Source organism: Stigmatopora nigra, chromosome 2 (assembly GCF_051989575.1).
Source record: "Stigmatopora nigra isolate UIUO_SnigA chromosome 2, RoL_Snig_1.1, whole genome shotgun sequence".
In the NCBI taxonomy this organism is placed as follows: domain Eukaryota; kingdom Metazoa; phylum Chordata; class Actinopteri; order Syngnathiformes; family Syngnathidae; genus Stigmatopora; species Stigmatopora nigra.
In genome coordinates, this window is record NC_135509.1 from 2,158,571 (window position 1) to 2,179,286 (window position 20,716).

The 20,716-nt window shown below is 40.0% G+C and overlaps 2 protein-coding genes across 3 annotated transcripts in view; one reads left to right on the top strand and one right to left on the bottom strand.

The window, feature by feature from the left end:
* The window catches only part of klhl29 (kelch like family member 29), an 89,795-nt gene extending 78,357 nt beyond the window's left edge, over nt 1-11,438 (bottom strand). The window contains exon 1 of one of the 2 annotated variants that reach the window (XM_077740989.1): nt 10,506-11,438. The gene's annotated coding sequence lies outside the window, so the exon portion shown is untranslated. Of the gene's footprint in view, nt 1-1,432; nt 1,452-10,505 lie in introns of those variants that run through there. The other variant, XM_077740996.1, reaches the window with a different exon arrangement.
* Nucleotides 9,106-20,716, top strand: part of chgb (chromogranin B) — a 141,188-nt gene continuing 129,577 nt past the window's right edge. The window contains exons 1-2 of the mRNA XM_077712225.1: nt 9,106-9,120; nt 9,776-9,786. Coding sequence (XP_077568351.1) covers nt 9,106-9,120; nt 9,776-9,786 — 26 coding nt within the window. The remainder of the gene's footprint in view (nt 9,121-9,775; nt 9,787-20,716) is intronic.

Sequence of the window (20,716 nt, forward strand, 5' to 3'; positions counted from 1 at the left end):
ATCCCCCAGCTCAACCTTTTCAAAAGAGCACACAAGGAATTGTTGGAATGTTGCCGACTTTCTTTCAACCGCTACGAATATTTTCAAGGTGGGCTTTAAAAAAACCCTGGAAATCCCAAGAGAGAGGCTCAAGCTTTCGCCATTTATCTAACATTTCAGGGTCCATTATTGCCCCAAGAAGCCTTTCCTTGTGTATGTTTTACATTGTTAAAATACGGAAAATAAAAATGGTATTTATTATTGAAATGTAGAGAGAGCTGAAGTAAAGAGTCCAACTCAATCAAATGGAATTAAAGCCTGAAAAATGAACTTCCCCTGTTGGAAAATAATGGTCATTTTGCGGAGAGCAGCTGCGTTACTCTGAGGACGAGAGCTCATTTCCTACAATTGTCTGACATCTAAATGAGGGAATGATTGATCCCTTCATCACAAAATGACCAGCGGATTAGCCGATAATTAAAATCTCTCATTAGCGGCGGGCTACAACACCAATTTGTCATTGGTTACTAATGACATGGCAGTCAGAAGTATGGCAAACGGACATAAAATCCAGTTCTAAAATTGAATCACAACCCTAAACGCTACAACCTAACTCAAACCATAAATGCTTGCCAAAAAAATCCCCAAAAAGCTGTCAAAAAAAATCCCCAAAAAGCTCTGGCAAAAAAGCTCCCCAAAAAGCTCTGGCAAAAAAATTCCCCAAAAAGCTCTGGCAAAAAAAATCCCCAAAAAGCTCTGGCAAAAAAAATCCCCAAAAAGCTCTGGCAAAAAAATTCCCCAAGAAGCTTTGGAAAAAAAAATCCCCAAAAAGCTCTGGTAAAAAAAATCCCCAAAAAGCTGTCAAAAAAATCCCCAAAAAGCTCTGGCAAAAAAGCTCCCCAAAAAGCTCTGTTAAAAAAAAGTCCCCAAAAAGCTCTGACAAAAAAATTCCTCAAAAAAGCTCTGGCAAAAAAAAATCCTCAAAAAAGCTCTGGCAAAAAAATCCTCAAAAAAGCTCTGGCAAAAAAAATCCTCAAAAAATCTCTGGCAAAAAAAAAATCCCCCAAAAAGCTCTGGCAAAAAAATACCCAAAAAATCTCTGGCAAAAAAATTCCCCAAAAAAAGCTCGGGCAAAAAAATCCCCAAAAAAGCTCTGGCAAAAAAATTCCTCAAAAAAGCTCTGGCAAAACAAGTTCTGGCAAAACAAGTTCTGGCAAAACAAGTTCTGGCAAAACAAGTTCTGGCAAAACAAGTTCTGGCAAAACAAGTTCTGGCAAAACAAGTCCTGGCAAAACAAGTTCTGGCAAAACAAGTCCTGGCAAAACAAGTCCTGGCAAAACAAGTCCTGGCAAAACAAGCTCTGGCAAAACAAGCTCTGGCAAAACGAAATGAAAGTCAGACATAGGCATTGTCGTCATCATTGACTTGGCAAAAAGCCTAGTAGTCATCATACCTTCAGCAGCGTATGACGAGATTCCTCAAAAAAGCTCTGGCAAAAAAATTCCTCAAAAAAGCTCTGGCAAAACAAGCTCTGGCAAAGCAAGCTCTGGCAAAACAAGTCCTGGCAAAACAAGTCCTGGCAAAACAAGTCCTGGCAAAACAAGTCCTGGCAAAACAAGTTCTGGCAAAACAAGTCCTGGCAAAACAAGTTCTGGCAAAAAAAATCCTCAAAAAATCTGGCAAAAAAATTCCTCAAAAAAGCTCTGGCAAAAAAATTCCCCAAAAAAGCTCTGGCAAAAAATTCCCCAAAAAAGCTCTGGCAAAAAAATTCCTCAAAAAAGCTCTGGCAAAAAAAATCCCCCAAAAAGCTCTGGCAAAAAAAATCCCCCAAAAAGCTCTGGCAAAAAATTCCCCAAAAAAGCTCTGGCAAAACAAGCTCTAGCAAAAAGCTCCCCAAAAAAATCCTCAAAAAAGCTCCCCAAAAAAACCCTCAAAAAAGCTCTGGCAAAAAATTCCTCAAAAAAGCTCTGGCAAAAAAAATCCCCAAAAAAGGTCTGGCAAAAAAATTCTCCAAAAAAGCTCTGGCAAAAAAATCCCCAAAAAGCTCTGGCAAAAAATTCTCCAAAAAAGCTCTGGCAAAAAGCTCTGGCAAAAAAGCTCCCCAAATAGCTCTGGCAAAAAGCTCATCAAAAAGCTCCCCAAAAAGCTCTGGCAAAAAAGCTCTGGCGAAAAAGCTCTGGCAAAAAAGCTCTGGCAAAAAAGCTCTGGCAAAAAAGCTCTGGCAAAAAAAGCTCTGTCAAAAAAAGCTCTGGCAAAAAAGCTCTGGCAAAAAAGCTCTGTCAAAAAAGCTCTGTCAAAAAAGCTTTGTCAAAAAGGCTCTGGCAAAAAAGCTCTGGCAAAAAAGCTCTGGCAAAAAAAGCTCTGGCAAAAAAGCTCTGGCAAAAAAAGCTCTGGCAAAAAAAAGCTGTCAAAAAAAGCTCTGTCAAAAAAAGCTCTGTCAAAAAAAGCTCTGTCAAAAAAAGCTCTGTCAAAAAAAAGCTCTGTCAAAAAAAAGCTCTGTCAAAAAAAAGCTCTGTCAAAAAAGCTCTGGCAAAAAAGCTCTGGCAAAAAAAGCTCTGGAAAAAAAGCTTTGTCAAAAAAGCTTTGTCAAAAAAGCTTTGTCAAAAAAGCTCTGGCAAAAAAAGCTCTGTCAAAAAAGCTTTGTCAAAAAGGCTCTGGCAAAAAAGCTCTGGCAAAAAAAGCTCTGGCAAAAAAAAGCTCTGCCAAAAAAAGCTCTGGCAAAAAAGCTCTGGCAAAAAAAGCTCTGGAAAAAAAGCTTTGTCAAAAAAGCTTTGTCAAAAAAGCTTTGTCAAAAAAGCTCTGGCAAAAAAAGCTCTGTCAAAAAAAGCTCTGGCAAAAAAGCTCTGGCAAAAAAAGCTCTGTCAAAAAAGCTTTGTCAAAAAGGCTCTGGCAAAAAAGCTTTGGCAAAAAAAGCTCTGGCAAAAAAAGCTCTGGCAAAAAAGCTCTGGCAAAAATAGCTCTGGCAAAAAAAGCTCTGGCAAAAAAGCTCTGGCAAAAAAAGCTCTGGAAAAAAAGCTTTGTCAAAAAAGCTTTGTCAAAAAAGCTTTGTCAAAAAAGCTCTGGCAAAAAAAGCTCTGTCAAAAAAAGCTCTGGCAAAAAAGCTCTGGCAAAAAAAGCTCTGTCAAAAAAAGCTCTGGCAAAAAAGCTCTGTCAAAAAAGCTTGGTCAAAAAGGCTCTGTCAAAAAGGCTCTGTCAAAAAGGCTCTGTCAAAAAGGCTCTGGCAAAAAAGCTCTGGCAAAAAAAGCTCTGGCAAAAAAGCTCTGGCAAAAAAAGCTCTGGCAAAAAAGCTCTGGCAAAAAAAGCTCTGGCAAAAAAAGCTCTGGCAAAAAAGCTCTGGCAAAAAAAGCTCTGGAAAAAAAGCTTTGTCAAAAAAGCTTTGTCAAAAAGGCTCTGGCAAAAAAAGCTCTGTCAAAAAAAGCTCTGGCAAAAAAGCTCTGGCAAAAAAAGCTCTGGCAAAAAAAGCTCTGGCAAAAAAGCTCTGGCAAAAAAAGCTCTGGCAAAAAAAGCTCTGGCAAAAAAGCTCTGGCAAAAAAAGCTTTGTCAAAAAAGCTTTGTCAAAAAAGCTTTGTCAAAAAGGCTCTGGCAAAAAAAGCTCTGTCAAAAAAAGCTCTGGCAAAAAAGCTCTGGCAAAAAAAAGCTCTGGCAAAAAAAGCTCTGGCAAAAAAGCTCTGGCAAAAAAAGCTCTGGAAAAAAAGCTTTGTCAAAAAAGCTTTGTCAAAAAAGCTCTGGCAAAAAAAGCTCTGTCAAAAAAAGCTCTGGCAAAAAAGCTCTGGCAAAAAAAGCTCTGTCAAAAAAGCTTTGTCAAAAAGACTCTGGCAAAAAAGCTTTGGCAAAAAAAGCTCTGGCAAAAAAAACTCTGGCAAAAAAGCTCTGGCAAAAAAGCTCTGGCAAAAATAGCTCTGGCAAAAAAAGCTCTGGCAAAAAAGCTCTGGCAAAAAAAGCTCTGGAAAAAAAGCTTTGTCAAAAAAGCTCTGTCAAAAAAGCTTTGTCAAAAAGGCTCTGGCAAAAAAGCTCTGGCAAAAAAGCTCTGGCAAAAATAGCTCTGGCAAAAAAAGCTCTGGCAAAAAAGCTCTGGCAAAAAAAGCTCTGGAAAAAAGCTTTGTCAAAAAAGCTCTGTCAAAAAAGCTTTGTCAAAAAGGCTCTGGCAAAAAAGCTCTGGCAAAAAAGCTCTGGCAAAAAAGCTCTGGCAAAAAAAGCTCTGGCAAAAAAGCTCTGGCAAAAAAAGCACTGTCAAAAAAGCTTGTCAAAAAAGCTTTGTCAAAAAGGCTCTGGCAAAAAAGCTCTGGCAAAAAGGCTCTGGCAAAAAAGCTCTGTCAAAAAAGCTCTGTCAAAAAAGCTCTGTCAAAAAAGCTCTGTCAAAAAAGCTTTGTCAAAAAGGCTCTGGCAAAAAAAGCTCTGGCAAAAAAGCTCTGGCAAAAAAAGCTCTGTCAAAAAAGCTGTCAAAAAAGCTTTGTCAAAAAAGCTCTGGCAAAAAAGCTCTGGCAAAAAAGCTCTGGCAAAAAAGCTCTGGCAAAAAAGCTCTGGCAAAAAAGCTCTGGCAAAAAAGCTCTGGCAAAAAAAGCTCTGGCAAAAAAACTGTCAAAAAAAGCTCTGGCAAAAAAAGCTCTGGCAAAAAAGCTCTGGCAAAAAAGCTCTGGCAAAAAAGCTCTGGCAAAAAAGCTCTGGCAAAAACGCTCCCCAAAAAGCACTGGCAAAAAACCTTACCAAAAAGCTATTTTCACCTCACCTGACCCGCAAAAGCCTTACATTTAGCAGTGGTCTTCCTAAAATCCTCTTTTCCTAACATTAGCCGACTTGACAGTCGTCAACATCGAACACGCATGTTAAAATCACCGCCAATGATGACATCATATAAAATCAATGCAATAAACAGACTGAAATCCTTTCATAATAATGCATACAAGTAGTTACAGTAGGTGGCCGGTAAACATTGAGGAAGACTGCTGGCGGCGAGGATTTCAGCTCAAGAGACACACACTCAAAAGGTATAAAAATACTTGAAAGACGAGCTTGTGAATTTGAAAAGGATTTTGAATAAAACTGCTGCTTTGCTCCCTCTCCAATTCCAATTCACACTGGCCTCACTCAAACTCTACAGCGAAGAGGGGTTGACTTCAAAAGAGCACCTGCGCTCGTATATCGATCCAACAACGAATCTGTTCAAAACACAAAATACTAAGACCAGGTTCGTAATAAAATCATTGATTAAACTGGCCGCAGAACAGATGTTCAATATAACGAGTCCTGGTCAAATTCTGGGGACAACACTGGAAGAACAAAACTAAATATTCTTTCAAAAAGCCTCCCCCCAAAAAAAGCCTTCAGCCAAAAAAGGGCCTCCGTCAAAAAAGCCTCCCCCAAAAAAATCCTCCCCCCAAAAATCCTCCCCCAAAAAATCCTCCCCCAAAAAATCCTTCCCAAAAAAATCCTCCCCCAAAAAATCCTCCCCCCAAAAATCCTCCCCTCAAAAATCCTCCCCCAAAAAATCCTCCCCCAAAAAATCCTCCCCCAAAAAATCCTCCGTCAAAAAATCCTCCCCCAAAAAATCCTCCCCCCAAAAACCTACACCAAAAACTCTCCAAAACACTCCCAAGAATCACTGGTTAGCAACCACTACCATCGTTACTATAACATTTGCATTAGTTATTTAGCTTCGTAGCTACTATAAATGTGCAGCCGCTTGAAGTGCATACATTTGGTTATTAGTTTATTACCCTCCTGGAAACAATTCCATCCTTTGCATCTAACAGCTACTTAGCTCAAAAGCCATTCCAACATTAAAGCTTTGCTTGTTCACGCTTGTGACCGTTAAGCAAGAGTGTGGTCTGATTGTTTAAGTGAACAAAGCAGAGCCACGGTTGATGGGATTAATTAACAAGGATTAACTTTCTCTACCTTCTCTCTTTCACACCCTTGTTTGACACCCGGCTCCCTTTCCAATAACCAGTCAATTCCCTTGCCCGATCCCTGAGAATAAAGCTACATAAGCACCTGCAAAATAGGTTGAAACTATCAAAAACCAACAGACAGAACTGAATGGGGATGTCCCTAAACCCCAACTTTGACTTCTGATTTAGAGGATATTGAAGTACTGTGGCGCCGTTATCCAAGCGAACAGATTACGTAGCGACCCGGCAGTTTGACCTTCACTTAACCACGCGGCCATCGTCTTTTATTGACTTGATTCCGTCTTGCCGTCTTCAAACCGGACAGCAAATGTTGTTACCGAGAGCGTCTCTCTCCGCCATAGACCCCGCCCCCCACCTAGCCAAGCCATTTTAAAGTGGCGCTAAATAAGTAATGGCCCGTCTCATCGGCTTTGGCTAGCCGCTAACCGGATGGGTTACAGTAAAGGGAGATTAATGGGAGCGGGGATGGAGATAAACGGACGAGTGGCCTGTGACGACGGCTAAGTGACTTATAGCGTGCGGCGCTAGCCACTTGGCCGACCACGCGCCGCACACGAGTGAAAAATGACATGTAGGGAAAAAAATCAAAGCTTGTTGTCATGGCGAGCGCAAAGAAATGATTACGAGGGAAGAAACTAGCGGCAATGGCGACCTGTTAGAACATAGGTGGGCAAACTTTTGACTAAAAATTTGACAAATTGGTCAGCACAAGATACGATACACATAAAAAAGTGCATCCGTTAACAGTACCTATGAAACATAACAGTTCAACCAATCTTGATGCAAAGAAATCCAAGCAAGTCCACTGTGAAAGCAGCTTGGGGATTGGCTATAAAAAGAAAATGGCTCCCACAGTTGCTACACCAGAGTTTTGTAACCAGGCAAGATAATGAATGTCTCAGAGGGGCACGTGTTCATAAATAAAACAAGCGGCGGTCCAGCCGCTTGGCATTTACTGGGCTTTTTTCCCCACAGAATGGCAAATCAATGCTAATGCCACACACGCACACTGAGCAAATAGGCATCGCTCAGTGGCACTTTGACCCGAGCTTGGTGAAAAACATGTCCGTGCATGAAGAGAAGCTCATTCAAGGTGCTTTCAAATTCCCAGACCAAATGTACTCTTTGTTATTCAATACCAGGAGGAAACAATTTGGAGATTGATCGGGTTGTCGCTTGGTGAGTAGGTATGTTTTGGGAGTCTTGGAGGTCGGCAATGTTCCCTTTAAGCTGCATGCATGTGCAATTGCGCACTAGTCTTGTCTTCTCTGCACAGTAGCAATCATATAGCGCGCAGTAAATAAAATCCTGAACGAGCCCAAGAACTGTATTGATTCGATACTCGGTATCGGTATTGGCGCCTATTTTGGGAGTATTGGATTCTTCAAAACCGCTAGGTAAAGAAGTCCACTGAGCGGGAATACTTCTCTTTGGAATCCATACACAGTAACAGCGCATTGTGTAACATAATAAGATAGCATACATTTTTGGTTTGTTTGTTTTAACTTAAAAAAACAGAGTTTTTAAAAGCTCTTCAATTGGTTTGATTGCTTTTTCTACTCCATTTTTTTGTCAACTGGCTAATCCTCATCATTTTTAGCGCCATCCTCCACCACCTTAAACTGGTTTAGCTTCACCATTTACCGTGGCCCATTTGCCAAGGGCTTCTAATAGCATCTCATTTGGACAAATTCCCTTAAATTGAATTTACTCAAAGTACCTCATATCCACTTGGGGGGAGGGAAAAGTGCTTTAAAGCTAAATATCTGACTTCCTATCCCGCATGGGTCCTTGAGACATTTTTGTGCATGAGCGAGTGAGTTTAGGGGCGCCGTGTTGAGAGCAGTAGACATTTTTATCAGGATAAAAAAAAAGGGATTGCAAAGATCGATGGGTTTTCAAGCGAGAGGGTTTGCGAGATGAGGGCTCTGAACCACCTGGTGCTGGAGACCTAATAAGAATCTATTGGAGTGGAAGAATAGCGACTGAGGGAATGCTGTCAGGAATGAACACTCTACAACTGAGATTCATCATGAACGGCCGCGGTCTGGACACAACGTGACTTCTTTAGCGGCGCGAAAGAAATAAACGACCTGCAAGTGTCAAAGAAAGATAGAAAAGTAGGAGAAATAACTGAATTCATGTCGGGAATGGCAGAGAGGTTGGGGATTAGCCGTATATCATTGATCGGGAGGTTAATCGGTTAATCAGTTAAGAGTTTGTGTGACCTTTAGACTTTTAAAAGATGACATTTGGTGTTTGTAGACGTTCAAATCAGAGTTTTTTGTGGTTTAGTTTTGGACAGCTCAAAAAAGGAAAATATTGTTGGCGGAAAGTTTGTATTGATTAGTATTTTGACCTTGAGTAGCACATTTTTACAAGATAAGAAATGGCATTTATTTTTAACTTACCGTATTTTCACAATAAAAATATTTAAAAACATAAAATCAGACATAGGCATTGTCATTGTCATTGACTTGACAAAAACCTACTTGTCATCATATTAAAGAAACTGCGTATAACAAAAATGGTACTACAAGGCGCACCACATAAGGCGCACTGGATTATAAGACGAACAAATGTCTGGGCGACCAAGTGTCTGGGCGACCAAATGTCTGGGCGACCAATTGTCTGGGCGACCAAGTGTCTGGGCGACCAAGTGTCTGGGCGACCAAGTGTCTGGGCGACCAAGTGTCTGGGCGACCAAGTGTCTGGGCGACCAAGTGTCTGGGCGACCAAGTGTCTGGGCGACCAAATGTCTGGGCGACCAAATGTCTGGGCGACCAAATGTCTGGGCGACCAAATGTCTGGGCGACCAAATGTCTGGGCGACCAAATGTCTGGGCGACCAAATGTCTGGGCGACCAAATGTCTGGGCGACCAAATGTCTGGGCAACCAAACATCCAGGCGACCAAAGTTTACGAGCTATCCTGAAAAATATCTATCCTGCAAGAAAAAGTTTCGGAAGCCCCGTAAGCCGATTCTAATTGAAATGACACTTAAGTCTCATTAAGAGAAAAGCGAATCCGACTTGGTGATGCGTCTCTGACAGAGGACGCCTCGTCTCTTCATTAATGCACGGAGTCGAAAAGCGAAGGGGGAAGGTCAAACCCAAGTCGAAAAAAAAAATGAAAAAATCACAGCCACGTATGAGTTAAGAGCTCGTCAGTCGCAAGGTAATGAGGCTACTTGGAGACAGAGTCCGCCTTCAAGGTTAATGGAACACCTGCCAGTAACAGGAAGAAAAAAGATAACCTGGAAAGGTTTTTTCTTGAGACGCCACTCGACAGAGTGACGGAGTCGGCGGGAGACGATAAAAGTCTCTTGAGCGAGGTGAAACGCAATCAAAGGGGCTCTTGTCAAAAAATTCCGATTGACTGTTGGAGAGCGCCGAGCCCAGCAGAGTCGAGTCGGCGGATCGTTTTTTTTTTTTTGCTCCGTTAATCAAGCCCTTTGCCCGATAGACAAATATTGAGATGGGGGATCAAACGACCCGGTGCGGTTTCCTGCTTCCTCTCGCCGACTTGACTGAAAGCGCGGCCCCGGCTGGAAAATTATGCAAATGGGCGTCAGGCTAACCAAGGAGAAGGATGGCGAATTAGCGGGCTGTTTAGTCTCGCAAATGGCGCTAATGCAGATGAAGGGCTGCCGCCGCCTGATTTCATTATCGGGATGGAAAAACGGGAGGCGGCAGATAAAATGAGAGCGAGGAGAGAAAGTCTGTGGAGATCAGAAATGAAAATTGCGTGGCGGCAAATAGAATCGTGACCCAAGAAACATTTTGGGAGGTCTCAGAAGAAAGCAGTCAATCATTTTGGACTCGAATAAACACCATTTTTTGAAGAAGGAGTCCAAGACTTTGACAGTAAGATTCAGGTAAATGTTAGGGGGAAGATGTTTGGGTTAGCGCCCTGAGAATTCTATAGTTTTTTGTGAACTACAGATGCTCCCCTACTTACGTACGAGTTAGGTTCCGAGCGCTTGTTCATAAGTTCAAATTGAAGTTAATTCAGTGCTATATTTTGTATTATAATTTATGTTTAAGGCCTACCATGAAGACCCGAATAATAGTAGGCACTGGAATAATAGTAGGGAGTGGAAAATTACAAATGAATTAATAATGGTAGGCAGCGGAATAATAGTAGGCAGTGGAAAATTCCAAAAATAATGAATATTGAAAAAAAAAAAAAAAAAGTATATTAGTAGTAATAGTAGTAGTACTATTATTCCGGTGCCTACTATTATTAATTCATTTGGAATTTTCCACTCCCTAATATTATTCCAGTGCCTACTATTATTTGGGTCTTTATAGTATATAAGTATATTGAAGTTTTATATAAGTGCATTTGTATGTTTTAGGCTTGTATAAGTCAAATTAAAATGGAGAGAATACATACAGTACTGTATACATACATTAGATGGAGAGATTTACTAGAAACTAGCTGAAAGAAGCTATCTGTTGACGATTGCACAGTTTTCTTCTATTTTTTTATCAAAAATGATGCAGCAGTACTGTATGGCATCATTCAATTAATTTGCAAAATTAGGGTCCTGATGCTCCATCTTTGTTTGTTTGACGGTCGAACAATTCAAGTTGTATTATCGTGCAACGCTCACCACTTTCTCAAACGCATCAAGCTTCTTTATTATTGCCACATTTAATCCGAAGGAGTAGAAAGAAGCATCTGAAAAAAAGAAGAGAAGATCTGGCACAGTGGCGTTTGGGGCCCTATCAAGTCGAAATATCAAATTAGCGAAATGAACTCGACGAGACGAGGCGGCGAATGGCCAATGAAAGGAAAGAAGGGGGTGAGCGTTTCAATAATCAATAGAGCGTGAAGTCAAGGGAGGGAAAAGGGAGGGAGGAGATCACCGTTCATTAGTCATAGCGGAGCTCAGGATGGAGCAGAAAGATTGTCGGCGGCTCGTAATCAGATGAGCAACGTCGCTCGTTAAATTTCGGGAAAAGAAACACGCCGACTATTGTCCTCCAGTGGAGTTTAATCGGCGAATCTCTTCGTTTCTCGCAAGACGAGATTGGCACGACGCGGAGGGGCTTTCCGGTGGATGCCGAAGGCTGGTGTACAAATTACAGTTTAGCGTAAACAGTAGGAGTGTGGCTTTATTAAAGTAGCGTCCCCACGATTAACTCCGTTTATCATCCGTGTCGCAATGGGGAAAATGTTTACGAGATTTTGGCGCCAGGCAGCCAAGGTCCTCGGTAAATACCGCCAGGCGGTAAAAAAGGTGTTTTCAAAGATTTCCCGAGCCCTTAAAATGGAGGTTTAGTAGACGTTTGTGGGTCTTCCTTGAGAAAGGGGATATAAACTCATCTGTTTTCATTGGTCGTTTCTGTGAGTAGATATTTTAAAGTCCCGCTATGGCCTCAGGGGGAATTCTTTACGGAATTCAATAGATTGGATTTTACTAGTCTTTTTAAACGGGGATTTTTTTGCTTCTGCTTGTCATCTCTTTGGAGCCACTTTCAATTTCGTATTGCGATTGGTCACATGATAAAAGCAACAAGTCTCAATGACGGTTTTCTATTTAACAAAAAAAAAACATTCAGCGTTCAGGACAGCGGACTTTAGAGACCAAAACTGAAGGCAGGATTGCTTCCTGATCGGCTCTCGGTGCGACATCCAAGACCCACAACAACAAAAATCAATTCTTTCTTTGCGAGGGGCCCATTAAAAGGCGCCGAGAAGACGTGGAGCACTTGTTCAAGACTCACCATTACAGCCAATGTATTATGTATTCTATTCCATGGACGTCCAGCATGCTCCATTACACACAACGGACAAACATCCATTTTGTGCCAACAATACCTACAAATTACAGTTCAGCAAGAAATGACAAAAAATATTCTCATACCAGACGGAATGGAAGACCACAACAGGAGTTAATACCATCACCTCTCCATCATAACAGGCAAACATGGCCGCAGCTGTAACACACACAAACAGAAAAAAATGTTTTTAGCACATAAATACAAATAAAATGAACAACATTTGAGCAATTTACTTCATAAAACTCATTTTTCCCCTCATGATGTTACTCATTTTCTACATTAAAATGAAATATTCAATTTAATTATATCGCAACTAAATCTCTTGCAAAAAGGGACCTGTAAAAAGTTGAAAAATTCCATCCGACGGGTTCCGTTTGCAATTTGGGTTCAGAGTTTGGCGAGCTATTTTTATTCCTCTCTGGGCATTGGCACAATAAAAATTTCAGTGTTTTTGCGCTAGTAACCACACACATACAGTACGATAAACACTAAGTGCGGTAGGTTCTTTTAAAAAGCTGTTCTCGGTGGGTCTACTACTGTCAGTACCACGGCCCAGAACTCTCAGTCAGGCCAGACCGACTAGGGAAATGGAGGAGGTCTTGCCGCTGGTGCACTCTCGCAAATCCACTTTACGTATTTAAGCAAGCCCACATAGTTAGAATCCTCAAAATGCAACTAGACAACAAACTACTACCATGATTTTTATTATATGGTACATCCTAAAAATATGAAGTGTACATCATTTATTTTTTAAATAAACGAATCAAGGCAAGAACTGAAAACCATGTTTTTTTAAAAGTAACCCTTTGTAAAATACTACTTTAAATTTGATGTCCGTGTTTATCATTTCGTCAAAGTGAAAATATTGTGTTCATTTTAAATGTACTTTTTTGTTGATGAACTACTTCCCAAAAACTGTCATTTTACACTTACTATTTTTACACCTTAAGAACATTTTTTAAACACTTAATTTCCACTTTAAATTTAATTTATCATTCCAACCAAAGTCAAAAACTCATGTTCATTTTAAATATACTTTTTTGTCGACGAACTACTTCACAAAAACTGCAATCTTACCGACGAACTACTTCACGAAAACTGCAATCCTACAGAAAAGGTTTTTTTTTTTACGCCTTGAGTGAACATTTTTTCATTAAAAATTAAAAAAACTCTGAATTCCTTCTTGAAGAGAAGCAATCCATTTGAATATGAAAAATCTGACTTTCCACACCAGAAAGTATATGACTTTTTTAAAAGCTGCCTGGCTTCTAGCCTACTTGATTTTCCTTTTCAATAGCGAGCAAGCAGTTGTTTCTTTTTTCTTCTTCTTTTGTGCTGGATGCATTTTGCATGAAGAGGATCAAAAGAAGCAGACCCTCATCTGATCAGCCTTTAAAGTCTTGGCGGAGTTCAAAGTCTGTGGCCACCCCCTTTGCACTCTGTTCCAATTCCTGCAAGCCTCCTAAAGTGAACCACCATAGGGTGAACTCTCCCTTATAAAACTGTCAACATTTGAGATCATGGAATGAAAAAATAAAAAGCAAAAACACCTGGAGGGTGCCAAGCTCAGAGAGCAAAATAAATAAAAAGCAAAAGTCTTTCAAGAGCACCTTTTTTTACTGGGTTGTGCCTTTTGCTGAGCTTTCCACTTGCAACTTTTAAAGTCAACGTGGTAAGTAGCTGCTGAGGTTTGCAGCCTTTTGTTTCTGCATAATCGATAAAACACAAATGGGGAAGAAAAAGACGGCTCAAAAGAAGAAGAAGAAATAAAGGCCAAGGTATTTTTTGGTGTGGACCAATCAGAAAGAAGAGGTAGAAAATTGAAAGATTTTTTTCTGGTGTAGAGGAGTCAAACTGAAGTTTTAAAATATATTGCTTGATAAAAAATGAACTTTTGGCAATGTTTACTTTCTATAGATATCTAAACGATTTTATTTGCAGAAAAAAACTATTTCATGAGGAAAAGTATGCACAAATCAAGACAAAAATATGACCCTATTTTCCAGGTTATTCTAACAATAATTCAACTTCATATTTTAAATAAAGTTTTTTCAATACACTCACCTTAACACACAAAATTTAAATTTCTTACAGCTCTTATTGTAAAATTCAACGTCATATTTGAAAGAAACTGTTTTTAATACCCTCAATTATGACTTCTACCTAGCAACACCATGTATTTCCCATTATTATATTTTAATTTACCTAAAACACAATTTTCCCTCAAACCCACCTTTATTATCATAAAAAATTAAAATATCTCACGTCTCTCTTATCCAAAAATTCAAGCACTTTGCAACATCCAATTGACAACACCCCTACACAAACAACAATACACACTCCAACTACACTACATGTATATGTATATATATATAAAGCCTTCCTTATCCAAGTGCAAATATGCTCTCTTTCATTTTATGCTTACTTGTGTTTGCACATGGCCTTGTTTATTTATGCCGCTGTTGTGTTCACTGTACAGTTTACGATGTGTGTGTGTGTCTATGTTAGTGTGTGCATGTTTGCATGTGTGAGGTTAGTTGGAGTGCAGAGAGAGAGCGAGAAGTGTGTCATCACTCTTCTGGTCCCTCATGACTGTTGTTTGCAGCCAAGTGAAACAGCATCACGGCCATAACGGACACACTGCACACTACCCACGCAAACACACAGCGATACTACACTCCCACCACACACACACACACGCAGTTGGACGCAGTCACACGCGCAAGCTTTTGATGGCAACGTTTCACACATGCCAGAGCGTAGTCACAAAATTGACTCGCAGGGGGAGGGCTGGGGGTTTCCCTGGTGTTTTGTCCAAGCGCAAGTGTCGCCTGAAACATGCAAACATACACACATCTTTGTATTTTTAAAATAAGAAAAATACTGTATTGGCTCACGACTATAAGGCACACTTAAAAGTCTTAGATTTTCTATAAAATGTACAGTGCACCTTATAATTCAGTGTGCTTTATATATTTTTCTGTCGTTTATAGAATTAATGAAACATTCCTGTAGGAAAAAAAATCCAAACAAAAACTTTTCCTATCTCCCTGATACTCTAAGCTTTAAGCTCCTTGTCATTTTTGCGCCTGGCTTTCCTTGGCTGTCTCTTCACGAGTCTGTGTTTCTTATCTTTTCCACTATTTATGGTTAACATCATGCACCATGACATCGTCAGTGCGATGGGAGCATATTGAGGAAATCTAATCAACATAACTGCTACTCATCCAAATAGACAGAGCAGCCATTTACAAGCCCTTCTGCTGTTCATTACCCACTATCGAGTTAGCCATTGTAACCAAGCCTTTGCCAAATCCATTTAAAACCCTGACTTAAACCCAACACTGTTCCAAAATGGTCATTTTTTTCAATTCATTCTAAATCTCCAACTAGAAACACAATACATATTTGTATCTTCGTGCTTTGTGAGACAGTCTGAATGGAATCTTGGACCGCCAAATGAAAACACAAGCACTTTTTTACCCATTACAACCAGTCCCACAGTGGATAGCAGATGATATTGTGGAAATCTGCCCATAAAATATTGGTTAGCATAGTTTATTGGACTTAATCAAGCGTAGTGCAGAGGTGCCTGTTAAACGCTGACAGCGAAGATAACAATGACGTTGGAGTGGAGCCGAGAATTATGAAAGAACTTCTGAGGCGCAAGAAAAAAAAAATGCTATTAGGATGCAAGAGTGTGAGGACGCTGGAGGCTATTCTAATGTACACCGTGCTTGGCTTCAAAGTCTAAATGTGAAAGCATAACTGTCTTGAAATGTAATTTGAAACTATCATTTAGTTCAGATTCTGTAGCACTGGCTGGAGAAACCTTTTGTGAAAGGATAAGTTGATATCTTATACTGTACTTAAACTGTAGCTGGCGGGGTGGGACTATTTTTGGAGATAGTTTGGTCAAAAGGTCGGATTTGAGTAGAGTTTTAAAGTACTTGGTGGTTTTTGGGTGATGGAAATTGAAATACTGGGTCAACTGAGTTTGGGTAATGATCTCTTTAGGAATTAATGACAACAAAAGTACTAATAAATGTTGAGAAAAATTCAAAATAAATCAGTATCGAATCAGATATCTTTTTTTAAAAAAAAACAGACCTCCATTTATCTAAAATTGAAACTCCTTGGCTTTAAGTATGACTAGAAAACCCCAAGTCAAAACTTTAACTCATGCAATAAATTCAAGCCCAAAACTTCACCGCATCCATTTTTCATCCTTCTCTAAAGCACTGGACAAAATGACAGAACAATAAAAAGTTTCGACCCCCTCTGGAAAAGCCCCAAAGAGAACCTCAACCCCTGCACAGTACCGGATTCAATTTGCGATCCCAAACGCCTTTGCGCCGCCGTCCCCACGCATTTGCCGTCCAAGTTGCATCGGCGCCACCAAAAGCAAAGCGTCTATGACACGGCGGAGATTGCTCTGTCCAAAACGCAATCATCCAGAGGCGGTGCTGCGGCGCTGATGAATTACCGCGGCTTAGGAAAAGACAATGACTTGTCAAGCTGGCCGCTGATCGGCTTTGTCCAGAAAGCCGAGGGCGCCTTTTCGTTGCCGCCGACTCGGAACACTTGGAGAGCAAACGGCGGTGTAGGCCGTTTGCGCAACTCCAACCGGTGGCGGCGCTTAGCGATAGCTTGTTCGTGCTGTCAGAACAGAAGCCCTTCGGAAAATGACAATTTTAGATGAATATACAGGATAGTAGAATAAAGAATTAAAAGTGAAATGGATGGAAAACAAATTACTTTCAGTCCTCAAGGTTCTTTTTCTATTTCAACTTTTCGTTGCACCGGAATACAAGTGGCACCTGAGTATAAGTCGCACTACAGCCAAGAGGAAAAAAGTATACATATATAAGTTGAATTGGAGTATAAGTCGCATTTTAGAGAGGGTATTTTAAATTTGATCTGTAACAAAGAATAAAGATACTTTTTAGTAAAAATAATTCAAGTCAGGAACATGTTAAAGTAACACTTAGTTTTTTGAATGACTGTAGACTTTAAAAAACTCCACTCAATTGACATTGAGTAGTTTTTCTGATATTGTAGTAGTTCCTGGTCTAGATTTTGTTCTAGTTGCAGTTCAAATGTTTGAAAAAAAATACTATAAGATTTTCCAGGTAAATCCTTACTTTCTGAAACACAGAAATTTGACCTTGTCCAAAAAAGTTGCCATGGTTTAAAGTCACTGAGAAACAATTACAAATTAATTCAAAGCAATAAATTTAAGGAAGAAATAAACCAATTCAAACCTCAAAAATCTTGCCAGGTTCTTCTGCACTTAATGTTTTAGTTTCATTATCTCCTAAAAAGGATGACACGGTACGTTGTTTCTCCTCAAAAGAAGCACATAAATAATAAAAAGTCAAAAAATAGATTTGCGAGGGAGTTCGGCACGAGGTCACCGGGAATCCGTCTGCGCACCAGTCATCTTGATGACTACAAGCAAGGTGGCGTAAGAGGAGCGACATGCCCGCCCGGCGACCTCTCCAACGGAGCTGCGTTAAAGTGCTGACTCGCTGCAGCCCAGTGGAAATGCGCGGCGGTACGAGTCCCTTCCCGCTCATCAAATAATAATGGACCCAGCGCTGCGGTCAGGTTGCCATGAGGGGGGGCGTGCGGATGCAGAGTTACACGCGGCGAGGTCACCTCACGGTCACTAAACAGCGAGTACCCATCAAGGTTATCTAGAGAACACCAGTGCAGAAGTTTATTCATAACATATTTCTGGACTAGAAGTTACTAGTTTTTAAAATACTTTGGTTAGGGTTTAAACTTGTACTCCAGTGTAATTCATAAGTAAAATTATACACACATTTTTATATTATTTCACATGTTTTTTCTTGTACTGCAATGGGATTTACGTATAGTCCGAAAAATGCAATAATATTCGTCATATGTAAGAAAATATTTGGATACTACTAACCTGTCGTCCTCATAATTCAGAATTTAACAGTGTTCCCTTCTAAAAGGCATTCTAACATACCTCCAGGCTGGCTTAATTAGCTTAATTCCAGATAAATGTCCTTGTGTCTGGAAGGTCAATGTTAGATTGTCTAATTTCTTGTATCTATTTCTGTACACCCCCAAAAAAGGTACAGCTTTCTCCAGACAGAGTTAAAAGGGGCTTATTTTTACCAGTCTGTAAAAGAATGTGTTATAGCTAAAGTCTTTGACAGCAAGGTACCATGAGACCTTTTCGGAATACTGGTACAAACTAGCTTTCAAGCAAAAGCATGACGTTTCAGGGTGTAGTTTTGGTTCGAATTGTAGTTGTTGTAATAGTCAGGATCAGTATGATACAGTCAGTCAGTTTTGTAGTTCTAATACAGCCAGAACTATTGGAAAAATGTGTAATTTTTGTTCTAATTCTAGTCATTGTTATAGTCAGGATCATTACAATACAGTCAGTCAGTTTGCTTGTAGTACTAATACGGATGTAGCTATTGAAAAAAATCTGATTCTATTTACCAATTTTGTTCTGGTTCAACTTGTTCTGCTCCTATTTCAATTTTCTAACCAATTTATAAAATTACAGTATACTTTTATCTCTAGTGATCATTTTGGACTAGGTAGTACTTGTATTTATACCTCTGTGTCTTCTAGTTTTATACCCGCTTCCTGTATCTGTCCTGTATCTTATTATGTTACTCCATCTGATTGCCGTGCTGCCTTTGTTCTCCATCCACGTTTTCCTTGGAAGGCAGGCTGACAAGGTTTATTTTTATGCGGCGCGTGGGTGGGAAAAGACCTTTCCCCTAACAAAAAAAAAAATATCATGAGGTGAACATTGGCCAAGACGCTACACAGACTAAAGTATTGAGATGGTTCCCCTAAAAATGTGAGGTCCGCCAGCCATATCAGTGGTGTGACGAATGACTTTAAAATGCACTAACGATTCAGAAAATGTTAAATGTTCTCATTAGCTGCTTGAGAGGTCAGTCGTACAAGAATGAGCACACAGACACACACATTGCTTTAGCACCTAAGACCCATCCAAACACTTTCTTTTCTTGGCTTCTGATTCTAGTGCAAGCTTTAGTCTATATCTAGCTCTCTGTAGGTTTCTAGTTATCGGGAGTGTTGGAGTTACAGGAAAATATATTTTTATAATGGATATGTTTTGAGTTCTGAGACTTTTAATCAAAGGTAAGGTTCTGGTTGTGTCAGATTTAAGGTGGAGTTCGATTTATGGGTTGAGTTGTGGACCTAAGGGTTTGTTTTCTTACTGGATTATAGCAGTCTTGGTTTAGTTTCAGGTGGTACTTGGAAAGTCTTGATAATTTGGTTAGGTTTCTATTTAGAGTCATGGTCAGTGTTCTGGTTCATTTAAATTATAGTCCAAATCTGTTCTAGTTCTGATTGTTAAGTCAAGATTTTTAGTCAAAGTCCTAATGATTTGGTCAGACTAATTTTGGTAGGAGTACAAGTTTCTGGTCAGAACTCCCTTGGCTATATTAGCGCATGTTCAAGACAAAGACATAGGGGAAAATCCTTGAAAATGCCAGGCCTGACATCTGAGCCGTTGTACACTTTTCCTCATCTGAACAAAAGCAGTACCGGATCCAAAACCACAGTTTGGAATGAGGAAAACCAGCCTACCGCTTAATAGGAATGGCTTTACTTTAGATATGTCACTTCTCCAAAGTCTGAGTGAATTGAGATGCTAACACAGAGGCTCTTTTTGGTGGATGGTTTCTAACAAGCGGCGCAAAGGGGCAGGAATAAAAAAAAAAAAAAAAGCTGAGGGCTCGCGGGGTAGGCAGGTTCAGGGCCCGGGGCCATCCATCTCTGCTTTCAAGAGAGTTGACAAGGTCACGGTCTCCTGGGCGAGAGCCCTTGGGCCGTAACCACGGACACCCAGACAAACTAAGAGCTGTCACTCAGGCAGACACGGTCACACAATACGGCAACGGGGGGATAGCCAGACACCTGCTGTGTATGTGGATGTGTGTGGATGGGTGTGTGGGTATGTGTGGATGGGTGTGTGTGTATGTGTACCTTGGGAGATATCAACAGACATTCAGAGGACACTTGAAACACTGACTGCTGACAGTAAAGAAATAGCTTCATTCCAAGAAGACAGAAAATAAGACAATTTGTTTCATATGTGGCAAGGGTTTTACGAATGCGGTATAATAATACAACGGGCACTTACGGACTAAAATATTAGGTACACTTGGGTCTGGACTATTGGAATATCTAAGTACAATTGTTGGATTTTTGCAGGCAAATTCAAATTATGGTACTGGTAATGTTTACTTTGTTTAAGTTCAAGTACATTTGTTGACATAGCATGCATACATTTAGTCTTTAAGAAGAAATGCAAAGTTATGCCGAAGTTGATCTTTGACCAGTCCAATTCCTCTTAGTTATTGCTGAAATGCAAAATACTTCATAAACTTTAGATTAGACAGAAAACAAGTCCAAGTTGAGCATATAAATTAAGCATTTTAAAAATGTCTATATGTTTATATCCAAAGGCAATTATAGATTTTCTTAAGCATGACATGGCCACTCATTGTATTTACTTAACAAAATGCCAACATAGTCTCCAAAACTTTCCATATTGTCAAATAGTAAACTCCTATAAATCACCATACATATGCAATTCAGAATTGGCCTATTTGCAATTGAAAGATTTTCTATTCAATTAAAATCTTTTCAAGTAGAACCCTAAAAAAATTGCCCGAATAAAACCACCTTCAAAGCAAAAAAACATCCAACAAACTTAGCCTTCCAGAGCATATCTTCATTGATTTCTACGCATCATCATGACCAACAAACACACTCAATTTCACCATCGTCTAAGCGTGACATTGTTTCCATCCGAGGCCCAGTGGAGCAACGGTTCCTTGCACAAGAAACGAAGGTTTGAGGTCAATAAACCTCAAGCTGAGAGAACCAATCTCCACACGAAGGTGAGCCGACTACATTCAAGAAAATCATTCCTCTACACGTGCTAAAAAAAAGACCAATGTTATTGCAAAAAACCCAGAAAGCACCTATGTTAATACACACTCAC